This window comes from Aethalodelphis obliquidens, unplaced genomic scaffold, assembly GCF_003676395.1.
Source record: "Aethalodelphis obliquidens isolate GAN/ISIS:26980383/991018 unplaced genomic scaffold, ASM367639v1 scaffold3, whole genome shotgun sequence".
Lineage (NCBI taxonomy): Eukaryota > Metazoa > Chordata > Mammalia > Artiodactyla > Delphinidae > Aethalodelphis > Aethalodelphis obliquidens.
The window spans coordinates 29,128,976-29,155,332 of NW_020837947.1; the positions used below are offsets into that span (position 1 = coordinate 29,128,976).

The 26,357-nt window shown below is 38.3% G+C and overlaps 1 protein-coding gene and 1 pseudogene across 2 annotated transcripts in view; one reads left to right on the plus strand and one right to left on the minus strand.

The window, feature by feature from the left end:
• EYA4 (EYA transcriptional coactivator and phosphatase 4) overlaps window positions 1–26,357 on the minus strand; it is a 261,282-nt gene that overhangs the window by 12,312 nt on the left and 222,613 nt on the right. For both annotated transcript variants that reach the window (XM_027079485.1, XM_027079495.1), the window contains 4 exons: window positions 9,283–9,372; window positions 3,438–3,496; window positions 3,170–3,330; window positions 170–284 (listed from right to left, as the gene is read on the minus strand). In XM_027079485.1, the coding sequence (XP_026935286.1) occupies window positions 170–284; window positions 3,170–3,330; window positions 3,438–3,496; window positions 9,283–9,372 (425 nt within the window). The remainder of the gene's footprint in view (window positions 1–169; window positions 285–3,169; window positions 3,331–3,437; window positions 3,497–9,282; window positions 9,373–26,357) is intronic.
• LOC113606202 (10 kDa heat shock protein, mitochondrial pseudogene) lies at window positions 3,544–5,490 on the plus strand (annotated as a pseudogene).

The window sequence follows — 26,357 nt, forward strand, 5'->3', positions numbered from 1 at the left end:
ACACACACACACACAGACACACACACACACACACACACACACACAGTGAATTTTAGGTCCCTTCAAACTCTAAAACAAATCTGGGAATTAAAACATTTTGATATATGCTATGCTATTAGAACTACATCTTCAATACAATAAATATAGAAACTGCAACAATACCGCTTACCTAGTACTAATAATTGATAAAGATTTAAGTGCATTTGTTAGCCAGGAGTCCGTCAGACCTTCAATCTCAGCCCTCAACTGCAGCCACGCATCTCTCTTGGCAGGGCCAAGAAGTCCTGCAACACAGAAAAGTAGGGCAGTGTCAAGAGATGAACATTTTTCTGGGATGCCTAGTTTGGTCTTCCTTCTGTCTGCTCCAGATGATTTTTATTCCCACCTATATCAAAAAGAGAGAGATTGATATCAACCCTGATCTTCCATTTCAGAATTGATTATCCACTGATTCATTCATTCCACAAACATTTATTGAACAACTTCTGCACATCACATTCTGGGCTAAAAATTAGGGATATAACAGTGAAAGAGTGGGTCCCAGTCTCTGCCCTCACTGATCCTAGAATCCGGCATGGTGGATGCCAATCACCTGAGGAGCTTTGACAACTACTCCAGAAGACTGACAGGATAGGTCTGGAGAAGAAGTAGGGGTCTACCAGCCTAGGGATACAAACCTCAAATATTTTGGTTGTCTGAAAATGTTTAGTTTCTTAATAATCACAACCATTACCACTTGGAAACAGTAATAATGACATTATCGCATACAGCTATAGAGTTTTCTAGAATTTGTTTCTAATACTAGTGCTAAAGCTGTCAGAAATATGTTGTTTTGTACAAAGGAATTAAGAATTTTGTTTAAAATCCTGAAGCCTATGATACAGCTATAGACGATGGTTGAAAACTACATTGATGTTAGGATAAGAAAAGAAGTAGGCATACTAATTTTATTGAAAAACCTGTTGCTTTCATGAGGAAACAAGATCATGTAAATCTATTAAAAAATAAAGTTCCTTAGTTAAATCATATTTCAGAATATTAAGAGTTCATTTATAGGCGGATAACTTTTTTAAAAAAAAAAAATAAATTAATTAATTTTTGGCTCTGTTGGGTCTTCGTTGCTGTGCACGGGCTTTTCTCTAGTTGTGGCGAGTGGGGGCTACTGTTTATTGTGGTGAACAGGCTTCTCATTGCGGTGACTTCTCTTGCTGTGGAGCATGGGATCTAGGAGCGAGGGCTTCAGTAGTTGTGGCACGCGGGATTCAGTAGTTGTGGCATGCGAGCTTCAGTAGTTGTGACTTGCGGGCTCTAGATTGTAGGCTCAGTAGTTGTGGCGTACGGGCTTAGTTGCTCCACGGCATGTGGGATCTTCCCAGACCAGGGCTCGAAACCATGTCCCCTACATTGGCAGGCGGATTCTTAACCACTACGCCACCAGGAGAGTCCTTGGTGGACAAATTTTTAAACCAAAATTTATAGTTTCTACTGAGCCTCATTTGTCATTATTTCAATAAAGAGATGTTAACATATCACAAAAAATGGATTAATATCTCATTGTTTAAACTTTTTAAGCTATACAATTATTTACTAGTAATCTTGTTAATTTTAAAATTATTTTAATAATACCCTTTAAGAGGGAAATAATGACATGCCTGAATGATAAAAATTAATTCAGATTCCCCAAAGGGATATTTATCTTAAAGTTAAAGTTATTACCCTCAACTGCTTTTAAATAGAATACCTATTTATTTGATTTTACAGAAGTGTCTTGTATAGAGTGTTAGAGTGAATTAGGAAACCTAAGTTGCCTGCCTAAACGCATGGGCAGGTTAGTAGCCTGCAGGAGACTATTTCTCATTTGGAAATAAAGATCTTCCATATCTAAGCTCCGGTTTGGTTCTAACATTATTACTGTCTATGGTTCTACATGTTTTGGTTCTCTTGTAGTTACTGAACATCTATTGAGCATCTATTATGTGCTTCAAGCTAGCTAGGCACTGGGATACAAGGCCAATAGACACACAGCCAACCTTAAGATGTGTATGGTGTAGTATATACCTTATAGATGAAAACTTTATTTACTATATTGTATTCTATGACATATATGTAAATATACACATGTATAGCATGCAAAATATATATTTAGCTGTCTTATTTCAATTTTAGATTCTGGTTTATACTCCTCAACCATCCCTCTTTTCTTTAAAAAGAGAAACAAACAAAAAGCCCTGAGAGAAGAATGTTAAGTGACCTCATAACTAATCCTACGATCTTGTTGCCCTAAAACTGATCCTAATAATAAAGACGATCAAGGTTTATTGTGCCAAGAAGCACATACAGGATCTAAGTTTTGATGTCACAGGTTTTGATATCACCTGTAATATATGAATGAGTACAAAATGGTTTAGATACTACCTACAGAGTATTTGAATTTATAAAAACCATGATATAGTTAACACTATACATGGCAAAGATATACTGTCAGATAATATGCAGTTTTTGACAGGATAAAGTTAACTTGTTGAAGTCTTCAAAATGACATAAAGCGCAGTTTGCATCTATTTTTGATAGCATTCCAGAAAGGTAATGATTGCTAACAACTCTGCTTCACTGACTAGGGCTCTTGTGTTTAGACAGATCTTCTTTCCACAGCCTGTATCAGTTCCTTTGTCTGGTTTTCACTGAGAGCGTCCCAGCTGAGGAAGGGCAAAATAAATGTCCTGCTATTAATCTTTTTTTTTAAATTTAATTTAATTTATTTTTTTATACAGCAGGTTCTTATTAGTTATCCATTTTATACACATCAGTGCATACATGTCAATCCCAATCTCCCAATTCATCCCCCCCACCCCACTTTCCCCCCTTGGTGTCCATACGTTTGTTCTCTACATCTGTGTCTCTATTTCTGCCCTGCAATTAATCTTGACCAAACATCTGGGCACAAAGAATTCCCAATTCCTTTGACAGTGCTGCACGTTTTATTTTGCAGTTAGATTTTTTTTCCCCCACTAACTCTAAGAAATTAAAATTTCTGGCTCACTGTCGTCCAGCATGAGCTCTTAGTAATTTATCTTACAGAAGGATAGTCCCTAATATGAAACTTGAAACTACAGTTTAAATTGTACCTCTATCTGCAGTACCTTTATTAAATTGTAAAAGCCACACATACCTCCCACATTGTTCTTGTAGGTGTTGTATAATTCTTTTACTCTTCTGTAACGAAAAGCCAACTTCCTCATCCAGTCAACCCCTCCTCTTACACCTGTTGGCAAACAAAGGTTTGCACTACTTGCAGCTGCATGGAAGCCATCAGTTGCAAAACTGTAGGTACTGCAACACCCAAAATACATTAAAAAGAAATAAAAGAAATAATTACATGTGCAAAACTTCACAGCTGAATTTCTGTAGGAAAGAGCATACTGAAAGGCATGGCTTACCTTAAGTCTTGCCCATTATCATCAGAGGAAACATCATCTATGTGAACTTGATCACACTCCTGTTAAAAACATTGGAAGAGTCGTTTTTCAAAGGATGCTTGTCACCATGTTTGAAGCTTTTTCCATCTTTCCACCTGCTCAGCCCATGGCCAGAAGAGGGCAGCATTTGCCCACCCATCCCGCCCTCTCATGCTGGGAAATGGCACCGTTTCTACTCTGTAAGATCTAAATCCAGAAGAGGACCTTAAAAGGGGCCTGAAAACATATGGCATGTGAGTTTCTTCAGAGCAAATACAAAAATAATTTTAATCTTAAAATTATTGATAAGGAATTCTCTTGAATCTTTACAATAATCACTGGTGATCACTTTCGGCCATTTCTGTTAAACATACTTAAGTATGAAAGCAAAGCTAATCTGAAGATACTCAAAACTTGTTTGGGCTGAACACCTCAGTGGTTACTATTATTTATTATTTTTGGAGCAGCAACAGAGGGGCTCGATGATTATGGTGTTCTGTTAAATTTCTATGACTTCCTTTTTGCTGGGCCAGTGACACCATGAAAAGAATCATGCTAATGTTGTTTTAAAAGTCCTGGTCTTTCAACCAGTCAAAAGCTAATAACTATAGAAGCTGACACTTTTTGTGGTTGTTTTAAGTCTTTCAACTGAAAAGAATACTGAAAGTAAAAGGGAGTAATGAAGATTTACCAACTCCAATGTGCTACAAATTCAAAGGAAAATAAACTTTAGGTACATACGCCCACATACTTGACCTAAGTTACAGTGTACTCAGAACAAATGGTAACTTTTCTGGAAAAGAATTCATTTCTTCTTTGCTGTTCTAAGAGTCCTTTTCTATCTTCAAATAATCTGCATAGTTCCAGTGAAATAGTACATGATGCGAAGGTGGAATTTCGGTAGGGCGTTTCAATAACTAGTTTACTAACCTCAGAGTAAGTATGGTTTAGCCCTTTGGGCCTCATTTTTTCCCCTCAGATAATTACAGTCAAACTCACAGAGTCTGATTATATATATTAAGTGTTCATCATTCAAAATCAATTCTGAAAAATCATTAAATTTGAAAATAAGATGCCATACTAAAGACTTTTCAGCTACTATTTATAATCATTATAGGACTTGGAAGTATCTGATGGTGAAATATTTAATATTTTATCTCTAGCTTTCCACACTGAGTATATTAGATCTTGTTGCAGTCTGAGGATAAATTAGTTGGCTCAGGTTTCTTTTAAAATATAAAACTTAGTGAGTAGCTCAATCAATACAATTTTAGTACATAACTTGAAAATCCAGGTAAACTAATTTTAAAGGTTCATATTATGTACATAAATTATAGGTTTAGTAATTTTTGAATAAATATATTCATAAGTAAGGAAGGGCCTCAAAAAGTTAATCTGACTGGAAGCTCCCTGAGGGGGGTGTTTGGGTCTCCCAGATATGCTATACCCACACTTAAGGCACTCTCTGGCAAGAAGTAATCACTCAACACTTCTTTGTTTGAATGAATGGCAGAACTCTAAACAAATGTAGTTCATGACAGAATTACCACAATCATTTAAATTTTCTAACATAAAGTTAGGTGATAAAAATAACAATATTCTAGATGGTAAGGACTGTAAGAAGATATTTATATTAAGATTGGAGGGGAAGGCAAGAGAACAGAGTACGGGCTGAGGCTACAGGAGAGGCATTTAGAGAGGTTCTTCCCCATTTTGACTGAGTGTTTGTTGAAAGGAGCACAGCCCAAACTTTAACCAAAGAAGGTATTATGCTTCCAGAAAATTCTCAGGGAAAAGTATTGCAGGCAACCGTAGTAGCTCTTGGATTGGGTTCTAAAGGAAAGGGTGAAGAGATTTAACTAGTTAGTATGAAAGTTGAAAATAAAAGTTCTTCCAGAATACTGAGGCAGCAAAGTAGTTCTCGAAGACAAGGATTATTTCTTGAGTTGGTGACGTTCTTGGTAAGGATGAAGACCAAATTAAACCACTATTGAAACAGAATCATGCGAAGCTGCTGATTCCACTGAGGTTCTGAAATCTTTTATCATGTAAACAATTTCCATAATTTTATAATAAACTAATGATATTAAAAAAGGGGGATCTTATGAATTACAAGTCATTTCTATATTTAATATCCTCCCATCTAATTTTTATAGAAATTCCTCTGACATTTCAAGTATTAACTCATATGATTAATTTGTACATTTTGCCCCCAAATTTACTTTTTACTCCTGAGGACATCAGTATATCAAACTTATTGGACCGTGAGTTCCATATTTGAAGTTATATTTGAGGTTTTTCCAAATGGAACTTCTCTTTAAATTTATGCCTAGTTAACTATGCTTGTTGACTCTGGACCATTGCCCAAGGATTACAGTCCAGTGAAAGAAACCTGAACTTCAATCACTTACATTTTTAGAAAAATCTAAATAATTGTTCTTCAATTAGTGTTCACTCAGAGGAACTTTATAAGAAACATTTTGACAAAACACAAAATAGTAAAAACAGTGTCATGCTTTGGCTTTAACAAACTTCAGTGAAAGAACTCAAACATTTGGAATAATTCTGGCACTAATCATAAATTCTTTAATTTTGTCTTATAAGGTGACTGCAAAGTTGTCACTGATCTGTATCAGTTATAATCCACAGCAGTCTTCTCTCACTTTTGTTAGCCCAAACTCCCTGGTGCCTTCTCTTCTGGAAGTTATTTTAACTAAAATAACATTTTATTTAAACAGAGAGTATTCACTTCTTAGGGACAGTGGTGTGAGCATTTGCCTTCTCTGCAGTTGGACAGGATGTAGTGAAGTATCTATTAAGAGGATTTAAATTTGTATCTTTTAAGGAATTATGTGTGAGCAGCTGCTACTACATATGTTGCAGTATCTATTGAAGGATTTGAGTCTCAAATTAGATTTTTAGGTTAAGAAAAGGAACCCTGAGAGATTAAATACACAAGGGGAAATCACATAATAGGCTAATGATGAAGTTATTCTCCTGAGGAATTCTCTTTGTCAGTAGAAGCAGACATAGCTTAATACCAGTTACGAAGCTCATGACAATCTTTGCTTATAAGAGGTTTACTGAAATAAAAAACTGGGAGAAAGTAAAGTTTCAAAATCAGATACAGAAGTATAGTGGATATGTATGTAACTGTACTGAATGACCTTGAAAGCTATTGTTTAGATTTTATTAGTTTTACTGTTTGTTTATCTCACCTAAGTTAGTATAAACCTCTGAGTTTCCTTGGGCACCTGGATGTGTGTGCACATGGGTATGTGCACATCTGAGAACTCAGCTTCTATGCAGAGACCAAATCATTTCATTGATCTAGTACATTATTGTTGGATACTAAGTTTTAGTGTTTGAGTAAAATGGAATTTTTATCACATTCTAAAGCACAACTAAAAAGCTATAAACATAGACGAGAAAGTCAATACCAATATTTTCTCAGTTACTATTTCTACCTGAGATCCTGTTGGGTATTTGAAAGATATATTTTATATAGTATCAAATCCAAAATAAAAATTCTTAAAGCACCATAGCTGACCACATGTTTCTGATATGCCAATATTCACGTCAAACTTGCTAAAGGTATATTCAAATTCATCATCATCAATATAAAGTTATATTCAAATTCATCATATGTTCTCACTTTAGTGTTCTGTTAGAAGTTGGATGGTAAATTTATTCCATCTGGCTTCTAATGTGCCACTAAGAACCTAGAGTCATTTATTTCATTTATTTCTAGTAAAAATAATAAATGAAATGAAATAAAACTGTAAAACTTGGATAAAACCATATCAAACTTCTTTTTTGTGTGTTTTACAGGCTTGAGAGGAGTAATAATCTTAGAATTCTTTTTAGAATGAGACTCGTCCATTTTACCCAACAGAAAAATCAACCTAAAAAGTTATCACCATATATGTATAAAAAATTCAAGTTCCCAAAAGATTAAAGTGTGTTTCCTATTATTGTGTATATATAAAATAATTCTATACAGTAGACAGTAATAAGTAGTAAGATTAATTTAAATCAGGTTTTAGAGAGGTGATTATTACTTCTTATTATCTAAAACTGGAAGACTTGCCCAAGAATACTGATCTTTCATAGTGTCTCTTGAAGAAAAAAATAAAACCTCTTTAAACAGAATTTAAATTTTATTATCCAGTAAAAACAATGACTCACTGCAGAGAGAACAAGAAAAAAAATGCGATTACACAGGTTTCCAACACATATGTTTATGGGATATACTGAACAACACATCTTTTACTCATGCCTCAGATGTAACTAAAACTGGGTTGAAGACCTTGTCAATTGAAAAAAAAACTTATTCAAAGCACTAACTTGGCTTACTTTCCTTGCACACGTCTGTTAATTTCAGCATGGTATGGGGACAGGGTATGTGTTCTGGAGACAGACAAACTCCAGACTTTCAAATCCCAGTTCTATCAGTTAGCAGGTAGCCTTAGAAATGATTTTTATGCTGGTGAGCCCTACAGTTTCTTCTCTACAACAATAATGTGATAAACATATTTATTCCAAAAGTTTGTTAATTAATTAATGGAAAGCCCAATATAAAATGTCAAACACAAGGAGCAGATTCAGTAATAATAATCCCCATCTTCACTCATAATGTGATTATAGATAAACACTTTAAGTTCATTGTGAAATCATGGGATAAAAAATCAATTTGAATGGGTCATTTAAAAAAAGAAAGAGAAATCTATTTCAGCATAGTTGTTCTTGACAGAGAAGAACTTCTGTCCAGTGCCCAAGTTACTCAGTTATTTCAGATTTTATCATCTGAATGCCTAATAACTCAGATCATTAGCGCTCATATTATATACCTTATTACAGTACTTATTTAGCTACCCTGAGGCTATTTTTTCTTGGGTTCTTTTAGTTTGTTGTTTTTGCTTTTACTTTCTCTTCATTTGAGGTTGGAAATGGAAAGATGAATTAAGGAAAAAAGAGAAAATAAGTGCAATCAAACCAGTCAGAAGTGCTATGTAAATAGCTCTTGATGGTTTTATCCAGAAGGGGAAGAAATAGGGAATGATAATGTCTAGAATTAGGTTTCAGATTATCTATATTTACAAAACAGAAGTAGATTCACGGATGTAGAGAACAAACTTATGGTTACCAGAGGATAAGGGCGGAGAGGGATAAATTGGGAGATTGGGACTGACATATACACACTACTATGTATAAAATAGATAACTAATAAGAACCTGCTGTATAGCACAGGAAACTCTACTCAATACTCTGTAATGACCTATATGGAAAAGAATCTAAAAAAGAGTGGATATATGTATAAGTATAACTGACCACCTTGGTGTACACCTGAAACTAACACAACATTGTAAATCAACTATACTCCAATAAAAAAATTTTAAAAATTAATGATCCATGCTAGAACCAGGAACAGTATCTGTGACTAACTACTGTGCAGTGATTAACCTAAATTGCATCCTGGTTAGTAACCTGGAAAAGCTAATGCTGATACAAAGATGGAATGAATTGTGGCTGAGACACCAAAAGGACCAGGAGTAGTGGACAGGGGTGTATGGTATGACGTCAAAGCAGACCTTTTTGGAGACACTTTTTGTTCTAAATATGCACCAGTAAATATGTATCATTCATTAATACAATTTCGCTTTTGTTTATATTTGCATATACAATGTCTTCCCTTGACAGGAACTTTACTGTTCTCTTGAGCTAAATTTCTATCTTTCTGGTTTTCGTGAGGTTATCTGCATATATAGAAACCATATAAGAGTTTTAATAGTTTGATACAACTATTCTTAGCTCTGTAAATTCTTACCTCTAAATCATTAAAAAATAAATGTGTATCAGCAAGATTAAAAATCATCTCCTCCATTCGGAGTCCAAGGGTTACAGCCATGGGGGGATCCTGAAAAGGAAATGCACATATAATGAAGTAAATTTTCAGTAACCACAGTTATTATTAAAATTATCTTAAGTGCATATGCCTATAGGGGGTAAGGAGGCGGAGACTGTTTGGGTTTTTTTTTTTTTTTTTTGCGGTACGCAGGCCTCTCACTGTTGTGGCCTCTCCCATTGCGGAGCACAGGCTCCGGACGCACAGGCTCTGCGGTCATGGCTCACGGGCCCAGCCGCTCCGCGGCATGCGGGATCTTCCCGGACCGGGGCACGAACCCGTGTCCCCTGCATCGGCAGGTGGACTCTCAACCACTGCACCACCAGGCAAGCCCTGTTTGGGTTTTTAACCTAAGATGCAAAAGATTTCCCAATTATCAGAAAAGGTGCCTTTCTAAAGGGTTATCTACAACATATTAAATATACTGCTACATCTGTGAATTTACAGAACTTTATATGCACAGAAAAATGACTTAGATACATTTTCACATAAAGCTATACATTCATGAGAGGAGGAGGAAGGAAGCAAGCTAGTTCACAGGACCCAGTTTACATATACTCCATGGAAAGTCCTTTGGAGAAAGGTACTTGGATGGGACACTGAAGAATGGAGCAGATCTGTTACAAAGAGAAAAGGACGTCCTTTTAAGAATGACAACAAATAAGTAGAAAAGAGAGAAAAGCAGGTCTATTGGATGTTTGTAGGACAAGAGCAGACGATATCGTCTGGAGGTGGGATAGAAAGAGCTGGCAGAGCAGCTCTAACTTCATTATTAATTGTATTTTGATCAACAGGCAATATTTATCTGAATATGTGTAGAGTCTGATCTAACCTTCATTTGACTAGGGATGAAGACGGAAGGGTGGAGTATGGCTAAAGGAACATTAATTGAGTAAATATAATATAGAAATGTATAAAAATAAAATATATACATCTAGAAGTCTAATGAAAGTAAGGGGATTAGTAAAAAGTCAAAGTGACTTAATTTTTCTTTATAGAAACTAAGAGATTACACAGCAGCAAGGAGTTGAGAATGAAGACCAGAGTTGGTACTTTATCACAGTTAATTACAGTTGAATGCCTGGAAGAGAGAGGTGTAAGACTTTATTTTTAAAAGTAAGACCTTTATTTTAGGGCTAGGGAAATAAGTCATGCACAAACCTTGTGTTTAAAATGATCAGAGTTGGAATATCTCTAAAGGAGAACAGCTCTGGATGTGACTCTGGAGATGAGAAAAGAGGAAACCTGGAAGGGACAAATCCTCAGAATTTGAGACCAGAATGGGTGTTGGCAGGGAGAAGAAAATGGTTTCAAATAAGGCTGACAGATCTAGACGGATATTATTGGTTTTGGCTGAGAAGTTATTTTGGAAGACCATAGAGGGTGATTTGGGTTGAGTGGCTGGGCCAGGAGCCAGACTGTAGGGATGTGAGGACAGAGAACCAAACTTGTGTTTTCAATGTTCTAATAAATGGCGTTTCAAGAAATGTATTTAAACTTGGGGAAATGTAATGCTAACGTTACTTCAATTTATGATAAGAATATGCAACCCAGGTCAGGTCAAGCAGTATTCATAAACACCCCCTAACTTCCTCGACTTTGCAAGAAGAAGACCCTCTTTATGCCACACCTATACTGCAACAACCAATTTTTTCCCTCTGTACTTCCATAATGCTTTGAGGGGGGAAACCTTAGAGTGTAACCATGTTTGAAGTGAATGTCAGCCTCTTATTCTGTAGTGATGAAAACCTACAGAATAGGAACTGAGTGCTGAGAAGGAGAGAGAGGAGAAGGTCACAGAGATGTTGAGCAAAGCTAAGACTTGATGTGGGAGAAGATGAGAGGACAATCATAGTATGCTGGGTGTCAACATAATTTTCCAACTGTTTACGTCTCTTTCTTGGAGATTTCTGTGGATTTCATAGCTAGACGTTCTCTCTTCTCAAAAACAGAGACTCATGGTTCACATATTTTTTAAATTTTTATTATTTATTTTTTCTGCAGTATGCGGGCCTCTCACTGCTGTGGCCTCTCCCGCTGCGGAGCACAGGCTCCGGACGCGCAGGCCCAGCGGCCATGGCTCATGGGCCCAGCCGCTCCACGGCATGTAGGATCTTCCCGGACCAGGGCACGAACCCGTGTCTCCTGCATCGCCAGGCGGACTCTCAACCACTGCGCCACCAGGAAGCCCTGGTTCACATATTTGATGGCATCTCGGTGTTATGTCCTCCAGTCAGTATGACTCTATGCTAGATTCATCTGTATTCCAGTGACAGGATCATTTGGAGCAACATACCCAAAGATCAAATAAATTCCATTTTATCCAACAAGTATTCATTCAAGAATGAAAACAAAAATATGAAGTGCCCATTGTGTGTCTCAAGGAGCTTCAAAACTCAGAGGGATCTCTTGCTCTGTTTCCTTCAAATATAAAATTCTTTTTTCTTATTTCTTTTTGTTGTTGTTTATGTTTTTGTTGCTGTTGCTGAAAGAAAATCTCTGGAGGTAAAAAAATTTAAAAATATACATGTGTCTTCTTCCTGTAAAAAATTCCTATTTCTAGACTCCCTCTCTCTTTGTTATGGGGGTGGGGGGTTTGAATAGGCTGAGGACACAGAAAACTTGTAAATATTCCATCTAGTCATGGAACCATGAACAAAAAGCCTACAGAAATATCAGGAAAAATCAAATGTAATTATAGCATGAAAACATATAATTCCATTAGTGATGCTCTATGCTTTTGAGGAATGTTCACTGATGCAAGACAATAAAACTGAGCTCCACAGGACTCTGTTATGTTTCTGATGATTACTGCCCTAAAGATATATATTTCAGATGGGGGTTCAGAAATGTCTTCTATAAAAGGTTTTCCTTCTTGAGACTAGATTGGTTAAAGTCTTATCGTATGATATGCCAATTTTTCTTTTTCAAGTTTTAGATAAAATTCTTCAATTTCTTATGTTCAATGCCTCACATTCTTTGCATTTACAGATCAGATTTACGGGGATGGGAGAAAACGTACTGTTTCTTTTTGATTGTTACTTTCACCGATGCCACGCTTCTGTAGCACGTAACTCTCTATGCTACCTAAGCAGTGATAGGAAAAACCATGAAGAATGCATTTTGTGCATCTGAGAGGCACACAAACAAACATAATTTTTAGAAAATCAACAAAAATTCTCTAACAAAGAAGCATAGCGTATGACATGATGAAAACTGTTTTTGAGCACCCCACTGGAACGCAACCCCACGGCAAAGGAAGGGGCAGTTATCTGTTTCTTGAGCTCCGGCGATTCCACATCACACAGGCTCCTAGAGCCAGGACTTAGTAAGCATTTTGGCAAAACTTCATTGGTTAACCGGGGAAGTTTCAGTTTGAGGTTTGCCTGAGTGTGAACTGGCTGTATTTTGCTAAGACCTGTTGAAAGGGAGGTGTTTTGTCACCTATGCCGAAGGCTTGACACAGAACGGCTAGGAAGAGCCACGCCACAAGCCAAGGAAAGCTGTGCTTGTAAGAGGTGCTGATCTTGTTTCTAAGAGAACATCAGGTGAGGGCTTACTTTCAAATATCCGGTTTTACTTTTTTTTTCTTTTTCCAGTTTACTAAGTCACTGGGATAGCTAATTCTAAGTAAGCAAGATTCCAGCACCCCATTTTCCAGCTAAAGAACCCCCAGATGTAGGAATCCAAGAAAGATGGGCAGGAAGTTGGTGGGTGTCGCTGTCATGTGGGACACCCTCTCCCTTGCAGAGCACTGGGCAGGAGCTGCCGCAGCCTGCAATCCCACGGTTTTATCAGGCATTTGAGAATTAAACATACTTCTGGATTGAAGCCAACTTTTATACAGAGATGTTTGCTCATTTTCATTAGATGTTTGTAGAATTATGGGCACCTTATGAATCAAGGGTTACTGCCTTTCCTCAGTTTAACTGTAGTGAGTGTTGAGTTTAGGGTCTGCAATGAAGTGACAGTGAAAACTTGGATAGAGGGGAAAAGTGGGATAATAAAGTGAGTAACAGGGTTTTGTGGTAGCTCTGATACGTATTATACATGCATAACAGTTCCAACCGGTTCAAAGTGTCTACAGCAGAGTTTCCTATGGGGCAAACTGAACCTCTGCCAATTTAAATTGACTCTGTGTAGCGTTCTACGAAAATACTGAAACGATTCCCAAGACATTTGTTGGAGAGAGAGAGACAGACAAGAGATACAGAGACAGAAACAGAGACAGAGGGGAGATGAAGAAAATGAGTAGCTCTTGGCCCTTAACTGTGTGCTTTTCAGCCGGATGTGATCAGTGTATAACCAAGTCAGGATCAAGGACAGCACTTCTCTATATCAAAATACTAACGCCTATTAGCCGTGTAAGCGCAGAGCGTAAATTGGAGCCAGACAGTCTGTCTATGGGCCTCTGCCCTGCACTGGGCCATCAGCTGGAATTCCTCCTCTGGGGACACACTGTAAAAATATTTCAGGAGAGGCAGCAATTATGTATTTTTAAAGAAATGGGGGACTTTTTTTTAAGAACTCGAGCTCTTGGAACAGTTACTCCCTTGGGACCTGAATCATATTTGTGGACACGTGCACACAGAGGCAGAAGATGTGCAAATTCATTACAGGAAAAGAAAGACAAACTAGCTCCGTGAACCAAGGTGGAAATAGCTAGTGGGTTTGTTAGAATACCTAAACTCTTTTAATCAGCGACAAGAAAGGCCATGACATTCAGTCATGAATCAGAAGGTAAATTTTACAATTGAGTTGTTTGTCTGTAATGGACAGGCAGTGGGCTTAAGCATTCTCAGGGGGAACTGGAGAAGGGTTTTAGGAACTTTCATGTATTTATTGAGTGTCTACTATGTGTCAGACATGATCAAATTCTGGGCAGAGAGCAGAAAATTAAATAAGCAAACTCCCTGCCCTTGTGGGGTTTATACTATTACTGGATGGGCCCTCTGATGAATACATGGACAAAAAACAAGGAAGTATGTAGTATTCTAGGTGGTGAAAAAAAATCAGTTAGCAGACACAGAAGGCTATGGGGATGGGTGGTGATGGCTTATTGAAAGGAAGTGAAGGGAAAGCCTTTCTTAGGAGGTGATAGTGGAGGATAAGAGACCTGAGAAAAGGGAGGGGACTAGCCATGCACAGCCATGGCGATAGGGAACATACACAGAGGCGACAGTGAGAAAAATGTGTACGGGAGAGTGTGAGGCACAGTGACCCATGTGAGAGACGTGAAATGGACCAAGGATTTTAAGAAAGAGGGAGTGATTAACTGGGTCAAATACAAGTGAGAGAGACACCAGGAAGATAAACCATGAATTTGGCAAGAAGGTCATTTCTCAGATTTGAAGAGAGTTGTAGGACTGGCAAGTGAGGGAAGAGAGGAGAAAGAGAGCAGTGACTGGAAAACGGCTCAAGAGGCTTTTCTGGTGATGGGACTATTACGATATGTAAAAGAGTGATGGGAATAATCCAGAAAAGTGGGACACTGGGGATTCAGGAATGAAAGAGGTCTTTTTGGGAGGAGATTCACTGGGTAAGTGAGAGGGCCTGGATCCAGGGCATGAATGGGGGTGCAGAGAGCAGGCAGAGAATACGGTTATGGTGCAAAGATAAAGTGATTCTTCCAGTTTGCTTTTTTTTTTTTCCTTAAAGTGATGGAGGAAGAGTTTTGTGCAGAATTGAGAGGGGGCTTTGAAGGGCTGAGGGGAGAGAAGGTTTGAAATAATCAGCTGGAAGAGTTAGCCCAGGTGTGCTGGGACCCACTTGAGATTTGTGGCCACGTTCAGCTGTTGAGGTACAGGTAGAGTGTTGGACAGGGTTTTTTTGATTTGTTTTGTTTTTTTCAAGGTGAGCCTGACGGAGAAAAAGAGGCATAAAGATGATGAGGCTTTATGCAAAAGCGGGGTGATAGCGTCATCCGGGGCTGGGATGATGACGTCTGAGGCAGAGGCTCCTGAACTTGACCACATATGAGAAGCACCTGGGGAGCTTTGAAAAATCCTGCTGCCCAGGCCATACCCTGTACTAATTAAATCAGGTATTCTCTGAGGTGGGACTCATGCACCAGTAATTTCAAAGCTCTCCAGTGATTCTAATGTACACAAGACCGAGAATCAGTGATTAAGATCTTTCTACCCAAAGTGTGGCTCACAGACCAGCAGCACTGAGTTAGGAGCTTGTTAGAAAGGCAGATCACAGACCCTACCCTGGAGATCTACTGAAGCAGAATATACAGCTTAACAAGATTGCCTGGTGACTCATACGCATGTTAATATTTATAAAGCACTGGTCTAAGAGCTCTCCTGAAGGTCTGGGATGGTTAGGGAACACCAGAGCTGGCATGGCCTTCTGGTTTCCCAGGAGTTAAGCCTCTGAGATGCTTCCAAAAGACTCTTATGACCTGAATCAGTCTGATTACTGAGTAGCATGGTGACTCGTATAATTTCTTGGGAATTAGGCTTCCCTGGAAATAGCTTACAGTTATGAGTAAGAGTGAATTGCCCCACCTTCACCTCCATAAAGATCATCTGTGGACTTAACTTCAAGGACCAGAGGAACCATGGTGCCTCTTTTCTTAGTCATGTAGCCAACGACCTTCTAGGGAGCAGGTAAAGGTGTAAAACTAGTTAATTTTTCCTCTGGATTAAAAGGATTTGTTCAAAATCCAAGTATTTGATGTAAGCATCATATTTGTAACTGAACAGTAGTCAAATTAAGTAATCAGAAGTCATGAAGGGGACATCACACAGCTTACCTACCACTACCGGCTTCTACTGTTTTGATCAGTAGAGAATCCAATGAATAATGCTCACCCACATTTATTAAACTAATAACAGATTAAATATACTTCAAGGGGAATTACAGCAATAGTAATATGCTACAACTATAGTTGCTATGCTATACTACTGCTATCATAGAGATTATGGACGGATGGAACTTGCTTCCAGCCCATAATATATCATAAATACTTTTAAAAATAAAAAATAGTAAAGTATCATATTTATATTATACAATATATAATAGTATAGCATAGCAACCAGATGGAAAGGGAGAAGAAAAGAGAATGGTGAGAATGACCATGGAAGGATGAGCTAGAAAGCATAGGACTGAGAGAAAAGTGACAGAGATGGCAAATGAACCCACCCAACTGAGGCCTCAGGACTTGGAGAAAGGTGGGTGGTATATTAGAGGAAGACTGTAGAAAAGATAAGTGAGACATGAATTTCGAAAAAGGCAAGTTAATGATGAGTTATGGAAGTTTAAGGCAAGGCAATAATGTAATCTGCCTCCCTCCAACACCCAAGATGTGAGATGGAATGCTTTTTTAAAATTTATTTATTTTTTTGTTGTTGTTGAGGTATAGGTGTTTTACAATGTTGTGTTAGTTTCTACTGTACAGTGAAGTGGAGTTCCCTGTGCTATACAGCAGGTTCTTATTAGTTCTCTATTTTATGCACATCAGTGTATACATGTCAATCCCAATCGCCCAATTCATCCCACCACCAACCCCACCCCCTACAACCCCTTGGTGTCCATATGTTTGTTCTCTAAATCTGTGTCTCTATTTCTGCGTTGCAAACTGGTTAATCTGTACCATTTTTCTAGATTCCACATATATGTGGTAATATACGGTATTTATTTTTCTCTTTCTGACTTACTAGAGACTGTCATACAGAGTGAGATTGAATGTTCATAAGCGAAGATCATAAACGGAGATTGAAACTTCAGGGAGGTTATAAAAGGTGCCTCCAGAAGTTTGTGCTTTTAAGAAATGAATAACCACTTATCTTTCTTGTGTATTAATTTCAAGTTTCACTGTCTCTCAAACTCCCTATGAGAGTTTGAGAAGTGTCACTGTCTTTAATTTAGCTTTACTTTTACATACATATGTACAAGTGACCCTTGAACAACATAGGTTTGAACCTTGTTGGTCCATTTATATGCGGAATTTTTTTTCAATAAATGTGCTGGAACATTTTTTGGAGATTTGCGATCATTTGAAAAAAACTCCCAGACCAACCACATAGCCTAGAAATATTGAAAAAAAAATTAAATTAGGTATATCATGAATGCATAAAATATATAGAGATACTAGTCTATTTTATCATTTAATACCATAAGATACACATAAATCTATTAAAAAGTTAAAATTGATCAAAACTTATGCACACACAGACTGTTCAGGGCACTGTTCACAGTCAAGAGAAATGTATACAAACAGGATTAAATGCAGGATTAAATCATAACTGAAAAAATTAACTGTAGTCCATATTGTACTACTGTAGGAATTTCCTAGCCACCTCCTGTTACTATTTCAGTGAGCTCAAGTGTTACAAGTATCCGCTTAAATGCCAAGCGAGGCTAATCAACTCCTTGTGAGCAGTTCATTTCTCCAGTAAATTGCACATTGCAGTAAAAAGTGATCTCTTGCAGCTCTCGCGTATTTTGCATTGTTTACTGCAATACCATAAACCTTAAATAACACCAGGGGACCCATACGAGTGCCCCTAGTGATGCTAGAAGTGCTCCCAAGAAGCAGAGAAAATCATGACATGACAAAAAAAAAAATTTAATTACTTGATATGTACCATAGCTTAAATTCTTCAGCTGTGGTTGCCCTCCATCTCAAGATAAGTAAATCCAGCATAAAGACCATTGTAAAGAAGAAAAGGAGATTCATGAAGCCATCGCTGCAGTTACACCAGCAGGCTCGAAACCTTGCTCTTTTTCAGAAATACCTTTTTATCTCACGTGGAAAATCCAGCTTTGATGTGGGTTCAGGATTACTACAAGAAAGGCATACGTGTAGATTCTAATATGATTGGAGAAAAAGTGAAGTCATTAAATGACAACTTAAAGCAAAAGGAAGGTGGAGGAGCTAAAGCTGGAGAAATTAATGTCAGCAAAGATGGTCTGATAATTTACGAAAGAGGTTTGGCTTAAAAAATGTCATGATAACAGGAGAAGAAGCTTCACACACCAAGAGGCAGCAGATGTGTTCCCAGACACCATTAAGAAAATCACTGGGGAGAAAGAATATCTGCTGAACAGGTTTTTACTGCAGATGAAACTGCCCTATTCTGGAAAAACAAATGTCACCAAGGACATTTGTTAATAAGGAAGAGAAGCTAGCAGCAGGATTTAAGGCAGGAAGGGACAGTCTAATACTACCGTTTTGTGCAAATGCAGTCGGGTTTATGATCCGGATCGCCCTTATATATAAAGCTGCTAACCCCAAGCCTTGAAGGGAAAGGATAAACACCAGCTGCCAGTCTTCTGATTGTACAAAAAGGAGGCCTGACAACGAGAACACTTTTTCTGGATTGGTTCTATTGAGGCTTTGTCCCTGAAGCCAGGAAGTAACTTGTTAGTAAGGGAATGCCTTTAAAAGTCCTTTTGATATTGGACTACGACCCTGGCTACCCAGAACCCCATAGGTTCAACACTGAAGGCACTGTAAAGTGGTCTACTTGCCCCCAAACACAACATCTCTAATTCAGTCTCCAGAACGGGGGGCGGTCATAGGCCCTTTAAGGCTCATTATATATGGTACTCTACGGAAAGGATTGTCAATGCTATGGAAGAGAACCTCAACAGAGAACATCATGAATGTCTGAAAGGATTATGCCACTGAAAATGCCATCACTGGTATAGAAAAAACCCTGAAAGCCATCAAGCCAGAAACAATAAATGCCTGCTGGAGAAACTTGTGTCCAGATGTTGTGCATGACGTCACAGGATTTACGACAGAGCCAATCAAGAAAATCATGAAAGAGATGGTGGATACGGCAAAGAGAGGTGAGGGCGAAGGGTTTCAAGATAGAGATCTTGGAGAAATTCAAGAGCTAACAGACACCACACCAGAAAAATTAACAGGGGACAAACTGATGGAGATGAGTGCATCTGAACCAGTGCCAGACAACGAGGAAGAAGACATAGAAGAAGCAGCGCCAGGAAACAAAATGACATTAGGCAGTCTGGCAGAAGGTTCTGATTATTCAAAACTGCTTTTGATCTCTTTTAAGACATGGACCCTTCTATGATATGGGCGCTGAAACTAAAGCAAACGATGGAAAGATTGGTACCATATAGAAACATTTTTAGAAAAACGAAAAAGCAAAAAAAGTCAGACAGAAATTGCGCTGTATTTCCATAACGTTACACTGAGTGTGCCTGCCTCTCCTGCTTCCCCTTCCACCTCCACCATCGCTTCCACCTCTGCCGCCTGGTGAGACAGCAAGACCAACCCCTCCTCTTCTCCCTCGTCCTCAGCCTACTCATTGTAAAGAGACCGAGGATGAAGAATTTTATGACGATCCACTTCCACTAAATGAAGAGTAATCATCATGACAGACAGTTAATAACCTTAGCTGTTGTGTATGTGTGTTGAATGTCTTCGTGTGAAAATCTAATAACTGTACGGCAAGAACTGTATGACACGTTTTTGTCCCATAATCACCATCGCCTAAGTTTTTGTCTTGTAGAACATCGTGTGCAAAGACTTGTATTGAAGTGAACAGCTTATCCTTACGTGTGCATAAGGTGAGCGATATATCATATAAAATTAATAATGGGTTAGTTTTCTTACTGTTTTATAACTTTGCTTTCAAAGAATTACATTACTGTACAGTATACCCCTCTCTATTAACTGGAGAAACTGCATATCAGCCTATCATCATAGGTAAGTGGTTTTTTTTTTTTTTTAATGTAACTGTGTCTCCAATACTGTATTAAGAATATAACTGTAATACTGTGTGTCATAAAAATTTTACAATGACTCATTCATTAGTGTGTAGGTTAGGCTACTGTGAAGCAACCATATTGATGACACTTAGGCTACCATAAAGCAATCACATCGCTGCTTTGTTATGAATCGTTATGTCTGTAAATAAATACGAATTTATTTTTCACATTATCTTTTCATTTTTGATGTCTAGTGTTAGTAATGTGTATCACATCTACAGTGTTTTATACCATGTAAGACAATACTGACATAGGTACTGACAGACAATTCACCTTACAAACAGATGACAAACTTATGGTATTGATAAATACAGTACAGTACTGTAAATGTACTTCCTCTTACTTATGACTTTCATAATAACATTTTCCTTTCTCTAGCTTACTTTATTGTAAGAATACGGTATATCATACCTCAACATGCAAAATTCGTGGTAACCATTTATGTTACCAGTAAGGCTTCTAGTCAACAGCAGCCTATTGGCAGTTACGTTTTTAAGGTGTCAAAAGTTACTCAGATTTTTGACTTCATGGGGGGTCGGCACCCCTGACCCCCCGCATTGTTCAAGGGTCAACTATACTATGTTTACATGCACACGCATGTGTGCCCTTAAACACATATACTATGAGCAACCATGAAAAACACTAACATTTTTTTCACTTTATTTTTCTTTTCCATTATGGTTTATTACAGGATATTGAATATAGATCCCTGTGCTATACGGTAGGATCTTGTTGTTTATCCATACTATATATAATAGTTTGCATCTGCTAGTCCCAAACTCCCAATCCATCCCTCCTCGCCCCCTCTCCCCCTTGGCAACCACAAGTCTGTTCTCTATCACTAAAGTTTTTGAGACTTGTGAATTCCTCATTCATTCAATTTATATGTGCCATGATCACTCTCTAGTCACGCTCTTCTCTACAACATTGAGCTGATTATCTCACATTATGAGATGAAACAACACATACATTTTTGGATAAAACACCCAGTTTTCCCCAAATTCAGTTTCTCAACATTCAGACTTCCTTGGAACCAAATAAAACAGGTTACACTCATTGAATGTTTGCTTTGTGGTAGGTAATGTGCTGAGTTTTAATGCACTGACTCATTTAACCCTTCTAATCAAATTATGAAATTATTCTCCCCATTTTATATAAAAGTAACTGAAGCTCACAAAGACTAAAAAAACTACCCAAGGTCACATGCATAGTAGGAAGTGGAGATAGAATTTAAACTCAGGTCCCTTCTCCCTCCAAATTCAGAATGCTCTAACCATTATGCCCAGAGGGGTGGTCACCTGCATGCTGCCATCAGAGTGGCCTCCAATCCATGGTTCCAACACTTGATTCATTCTAACCACATTCTAGCAAATCATGTTGCTTTTCCTTAGGTGACGTACACATACGTCAGTACTTATCTTCATGACAATCTCATCATTTAAAATATAGCTTGTGCTGTTTCAGAAGCCTTTCCACATAAGTGTGTGTAGATTGTTTAATATAAAAGTAACCAGTGGATTTATCCTGATGAACATATCATTTCTCCAGTGCTCCTTTTATATAAGATGTTGTCTAAATTGAGCAAGTAGTTTTGGGAGCTTGGATTTCAGTTTCGCAATATAACTGTTCACTTTTCCTTCAGTCTTTTCCCTGACTTGGGCTATTTCCTTTGCATCCTTCCTGCGGAATGACTTTTAGAGAATCATGGCCTCACAGCACATGACACATTAATGCTTCAAAATAAACCAAATCCCTAAAGCACAATTTATTTAGCTTCTTTCACTCCTCCTTCTAACAAAGAGGAATTACTGCAACTTATCAGGTAAAATACTATATACAATTAATCAGGGAATAGAGATAATCTTCATAAACTCTAACAGATGATGGATGATTCCTGGTCTGCGTCCTGCTTTAGAGCTGTGCAGTGCTGAAAGGTGTACATGCCAGCTGGTGCTCAGCTGCAGAGCCCATCACCAGCTCCACAGGCAGCAGAACTCAAATACTGACATCCCTCCTTTGCCATCATGGTAAATATCCAGGAATAGTTCTGCTTGGGAAAAGAGCATGTTGTGTTGACAACTGAACAGGATCCAAAGTGATCATATATTAGGAAGATCCTTGGAAAATTCATAATATTATTTATTTATAAACTGAAGCAGGATTTTTCTAAAGTTTTTTTTTAAATTAAAACACGTTAGTTACACAGAGCAATTTATGAGTAAAAATGGCATTCCTAAATTATTATGTTCCATGAATTTTATTTTGATAGGTGGTGGGGAAAGACATGAGACAAAAAGAGTACAGAGATCCAGAGCAGGTGGAAGAGACGTGGGTTCCGGCTGGCCAAACCACTTGCGAGCTGTGTGACATGGTACCAATCACATAGGGTGGTGGTGAAAGCAAAGGAGACAGTAATGCATTTAACAGGACACTCAGAAAAGTGCCAGGCACATAGCAAGAGCTCAAAAATGGTACTTACTTATTTGTTTGCTTGTTTCTTTATTTTTACTGGGGTTGGAGGTGGGGAAGAGAGAGAAAAATAGGTAGATAGGTAGGTAGGTGTGGTCATGGCAGGACATGATTTTACACCGCTGGCGCTTATATTTCCAGCTCTCAGCTCACTATATTTCAGGCCACTGCAGTACCACTTTCTGCAAACATTGACCTTCTGCATGTCTGGAAATTTCTGCCTTTGTCATTTCCCTTTTGGGGGAAATAGTGCATTAAATTTCTCCGCCACAGGACATGGATGATAGTTTTCAGAGCTAAGTGCTACTTTTATATATATATTTTTTACATTATATCATTTAATCCATCCAGTAACTCCAGGAAGGAAATGGATTATAACCATGTTTAGATGTGAAAAGAGGCTCAGAGGTTAAATGAGTAGCTTAAGTTACATCTAGGCACAGGACTTCCTCCTAACCTCTAGTTTGGTGCTCCTTCAGCTGGATTACTGCCCTATAGAATGTGTTCTGAGCAACCCTCAGGACTCAGGAAACCCTTCTGGGGTGACTGAGAACCATGGGGGAAGGGATTGTCTACATGAGGGAAATGGGATGTCTCCAGTCCCCCAACTTCTACATTTCACCTAGAGCAGATCTGCCCTTATATGTTTTATATAAAGATACTCAGCGTGATATACTACGAACACAAAAGATTCTCTGGTTAAAAGAACAGAAAAATCACTATGTCATACAAAACTTTTACACTCTGAAAGTGCACATTATGGAAACAAGACTGATCCGAGAAATTAAAAAGACTGAAGACATTAAGAATTTCAAGATTAGATAAACTTTACGTAGTACAGGGGTCTTTTTTTTCCTCAGCAGAAATAATGGCCCTGGTCACTTTCGCTATTGGCAAAGTCCTTCTGAATTGTCAGCTGATCACCAGAAAGACCTCATTTCAGTGGGTCCTCAAGGTCATTACTTAGACACTCGGGAACGGAGGAATTAAACATGGTTACAAAGGATTCTTAACTGTAAAACATCTCAGGACCTTTAAGATGATAACATATACTGAATGGCCATAAAATTCAAGTATTCCTCAAATTTATTTGGCCATGGGTTTTTTTTTTCCACAAAGACTATCAATTAACATATTTTGGAACTCGCTTTCCCAAGAAAAATGTTGGGGAAATGCTCTTTTCTAGCGGTTCCCAAAGCATGGTCCATCAGCTTTATTGAAAATTTATTCCAAAGGTGAAATCTCAGGCCCTGCCTCAGACCTACAGAATCAGAAACTCTGGGTTTTACAATCCCTGAGGGTCAGGGACTCACATTCAAGTTCAAGAAGCCCTTCTCCAGGCAGCAGTCTCCTAAACGGTCTTCTTCCTCTAAACTCCTTTCTCCACGCAGCAGCCGATCTTAAACCACCAGGTCCCAATTCAACCTAAACCCTACAACAACTTCCACTGCACCTAGAATAAATTCCAAATGCCTTACGGCAGACGCTGGACCTGATGCGGCCCCCTGCCTGTCTCTCTGTTTTTACCTTGTGTTATCTTGTGTTACGCACCTTTGTTTACAACCTTCCAGCCACACTGCTCCTTTATATGCCCGGAACACTGGAAGATTGCTCCTGCCCAGAGCCCTTCTATGTCCTCTGCCTGGAATGGTCCCCTCCACACTCCTCTCCCCCCTAACCTGCATGGCTAGCTCCTTCTTGTAATTTAGGTGTCAGTATCAATGTCATCTCTCCCCAGTCACCCACCCAGTCACTCTCCATCTGACCTAGTTTTATTGTCTTCAGAGCAGTTACCATAATCTGAAGTTACTTTGTTTGCTTGTTAGCTCCATGAGAGCGGGAAGCATGTGTACCTGTGCTAAGTAAATATTTGTTGGATGAACACAGTTGTCCTTGTAGCTCTAGTTTATTTATGGTGTGTGGTGAAGTGCAACTACCCAATACCCTCTCTGTCCCCTTCAAATGACCCCTGAGCTACATGTGGTCCCCAGCTTCACAGGATGGGCCTCATATAACAACATCCTTTATTTAGTCACTTCTTAACATGCCAAAATATTAACGTCTTACTAAGAGGCAACACCAATTTCCTTATTGACATTAAGAAAAAAGTCAATGATCAAATTACTTTAAAAAATAAATAATAATTCAATAAACATGGTCATCTAAATTGTTTTTCATGCAACTCAATAAAGGAATTTTCATTTTGATTAGAAAAAAATAGAGCTTAAAAACATTTTCCCTTTAATTTCTTTTAATTTCCTGGAGGAAACCATTATTCAACATGGTCAACTCCAGCAGGCCCCCTTCCGGTAGCAGAGAATAGTATTAAGGACAAAGCTTTGTTATGAGAATGACCTGGTTTCCAATACTCGTACCAGCATTTATCACTTTGCAACCTTGGTCAAGTTTCTTAAACTCCAATAACCCAGGTTTCCTCATCCACAGAACTTGGATCACAATACGTTACAGTAGAGTAATTATAAGAGTTAAGTTGGATAACATTTGTGAAAGTGACTAATCACAGTTACAATTTTTGTGAGCGTTAGTTCACACCAAGTGTTCTGCTAAGCTATTAAACATGGTATTCTCTTTACTTCTCCTTCACTATAAATAGTATTATTCCCATGTTACAGAAATGGAGACGGAAGAATTAAGTAATTTGCCCAAGGTCAGAAAACTGTAAGCGTCAGCACTGGGTTTTCAAAGTTAGGTTTCTCTGACTCGAAGGCTCTTGTCCTTCTCCCCCATCCCTACTGCTTGTGAAATGCCAAACACAGGTGCTACCACATGGTAGGTGTTCTAGAAATGTAGGCTTATCTTCCCCACACCCTGCCAACAGTGCCTCTGATCCTATTCCGATTCTGCACCACCATGAGGTACTGGTATCTGTCTACCACACTCTATTTCACTGAACATTTCTTAAGTTTTCCCTTTTGATGGAAAACTATCCCAATTGTCTGCAAGAAGATACTTAGAATCATTCCAACTTAAAGGAGAACTCACACAACTGCCTTCACAGTACCTCACTAATTGTCCTTATTCCTTTCAGGAAATGTCACTTGTATATTGTGTTCATGGTAGCTTAATCGTCTATGCCATGTGATGTTCTATAAGCAGAAATGCCATGGGCTTTGAGGTCAAAGAGTCCAGGGCCCCAAGAGTCATCTCTACCACTGACTAGCTGTGTGATTGCACACATCTTATTCCCTCTCTGAGCATGTTTCCTCACGTACAGATTGGGGAGAAGAACCCACCTCTTAAAATTGTTCTGACGCTTAACGCTGGCACATTGTGGGCATTAAATACACATTAGTTTCCTTCTTCCCCTCACTTTTCCCGCCGTTGCTGCAAGCTCGGCTGTTTTAAGCCTCTGTAGGCATAGAGAATGTCTCTCTTTTCTATGCGAACAAAGCTTTTCGACAATACTTTAAAATAACGGAACTTGTTTGTGAAATGAATGCTGCATGACCAGGTGGCCATCCTGGGAGGGGATGGGTTATTTCAGTGATGCACCACTGCTGAGGGAAGTAGGAGAACTTTGCTTTTGGAATTGCTCTTAGAGCCAGTTTATCAGTCACTCAAGAAAAGCAGCTTCATTATTTGATGTTGTTTTATAATGGTTTACCACCCCTCTGCTTCTTTACTGGTACCCCTTCATATCCCAAATAGAAGGCCGCACTCAGTTCTGGGATGGTAGAAACTTTAAGGTATTTTTGACGAAAACGGAAAAAAAATGTGTATATATATATATATATATATATATGTGTATATATATATAT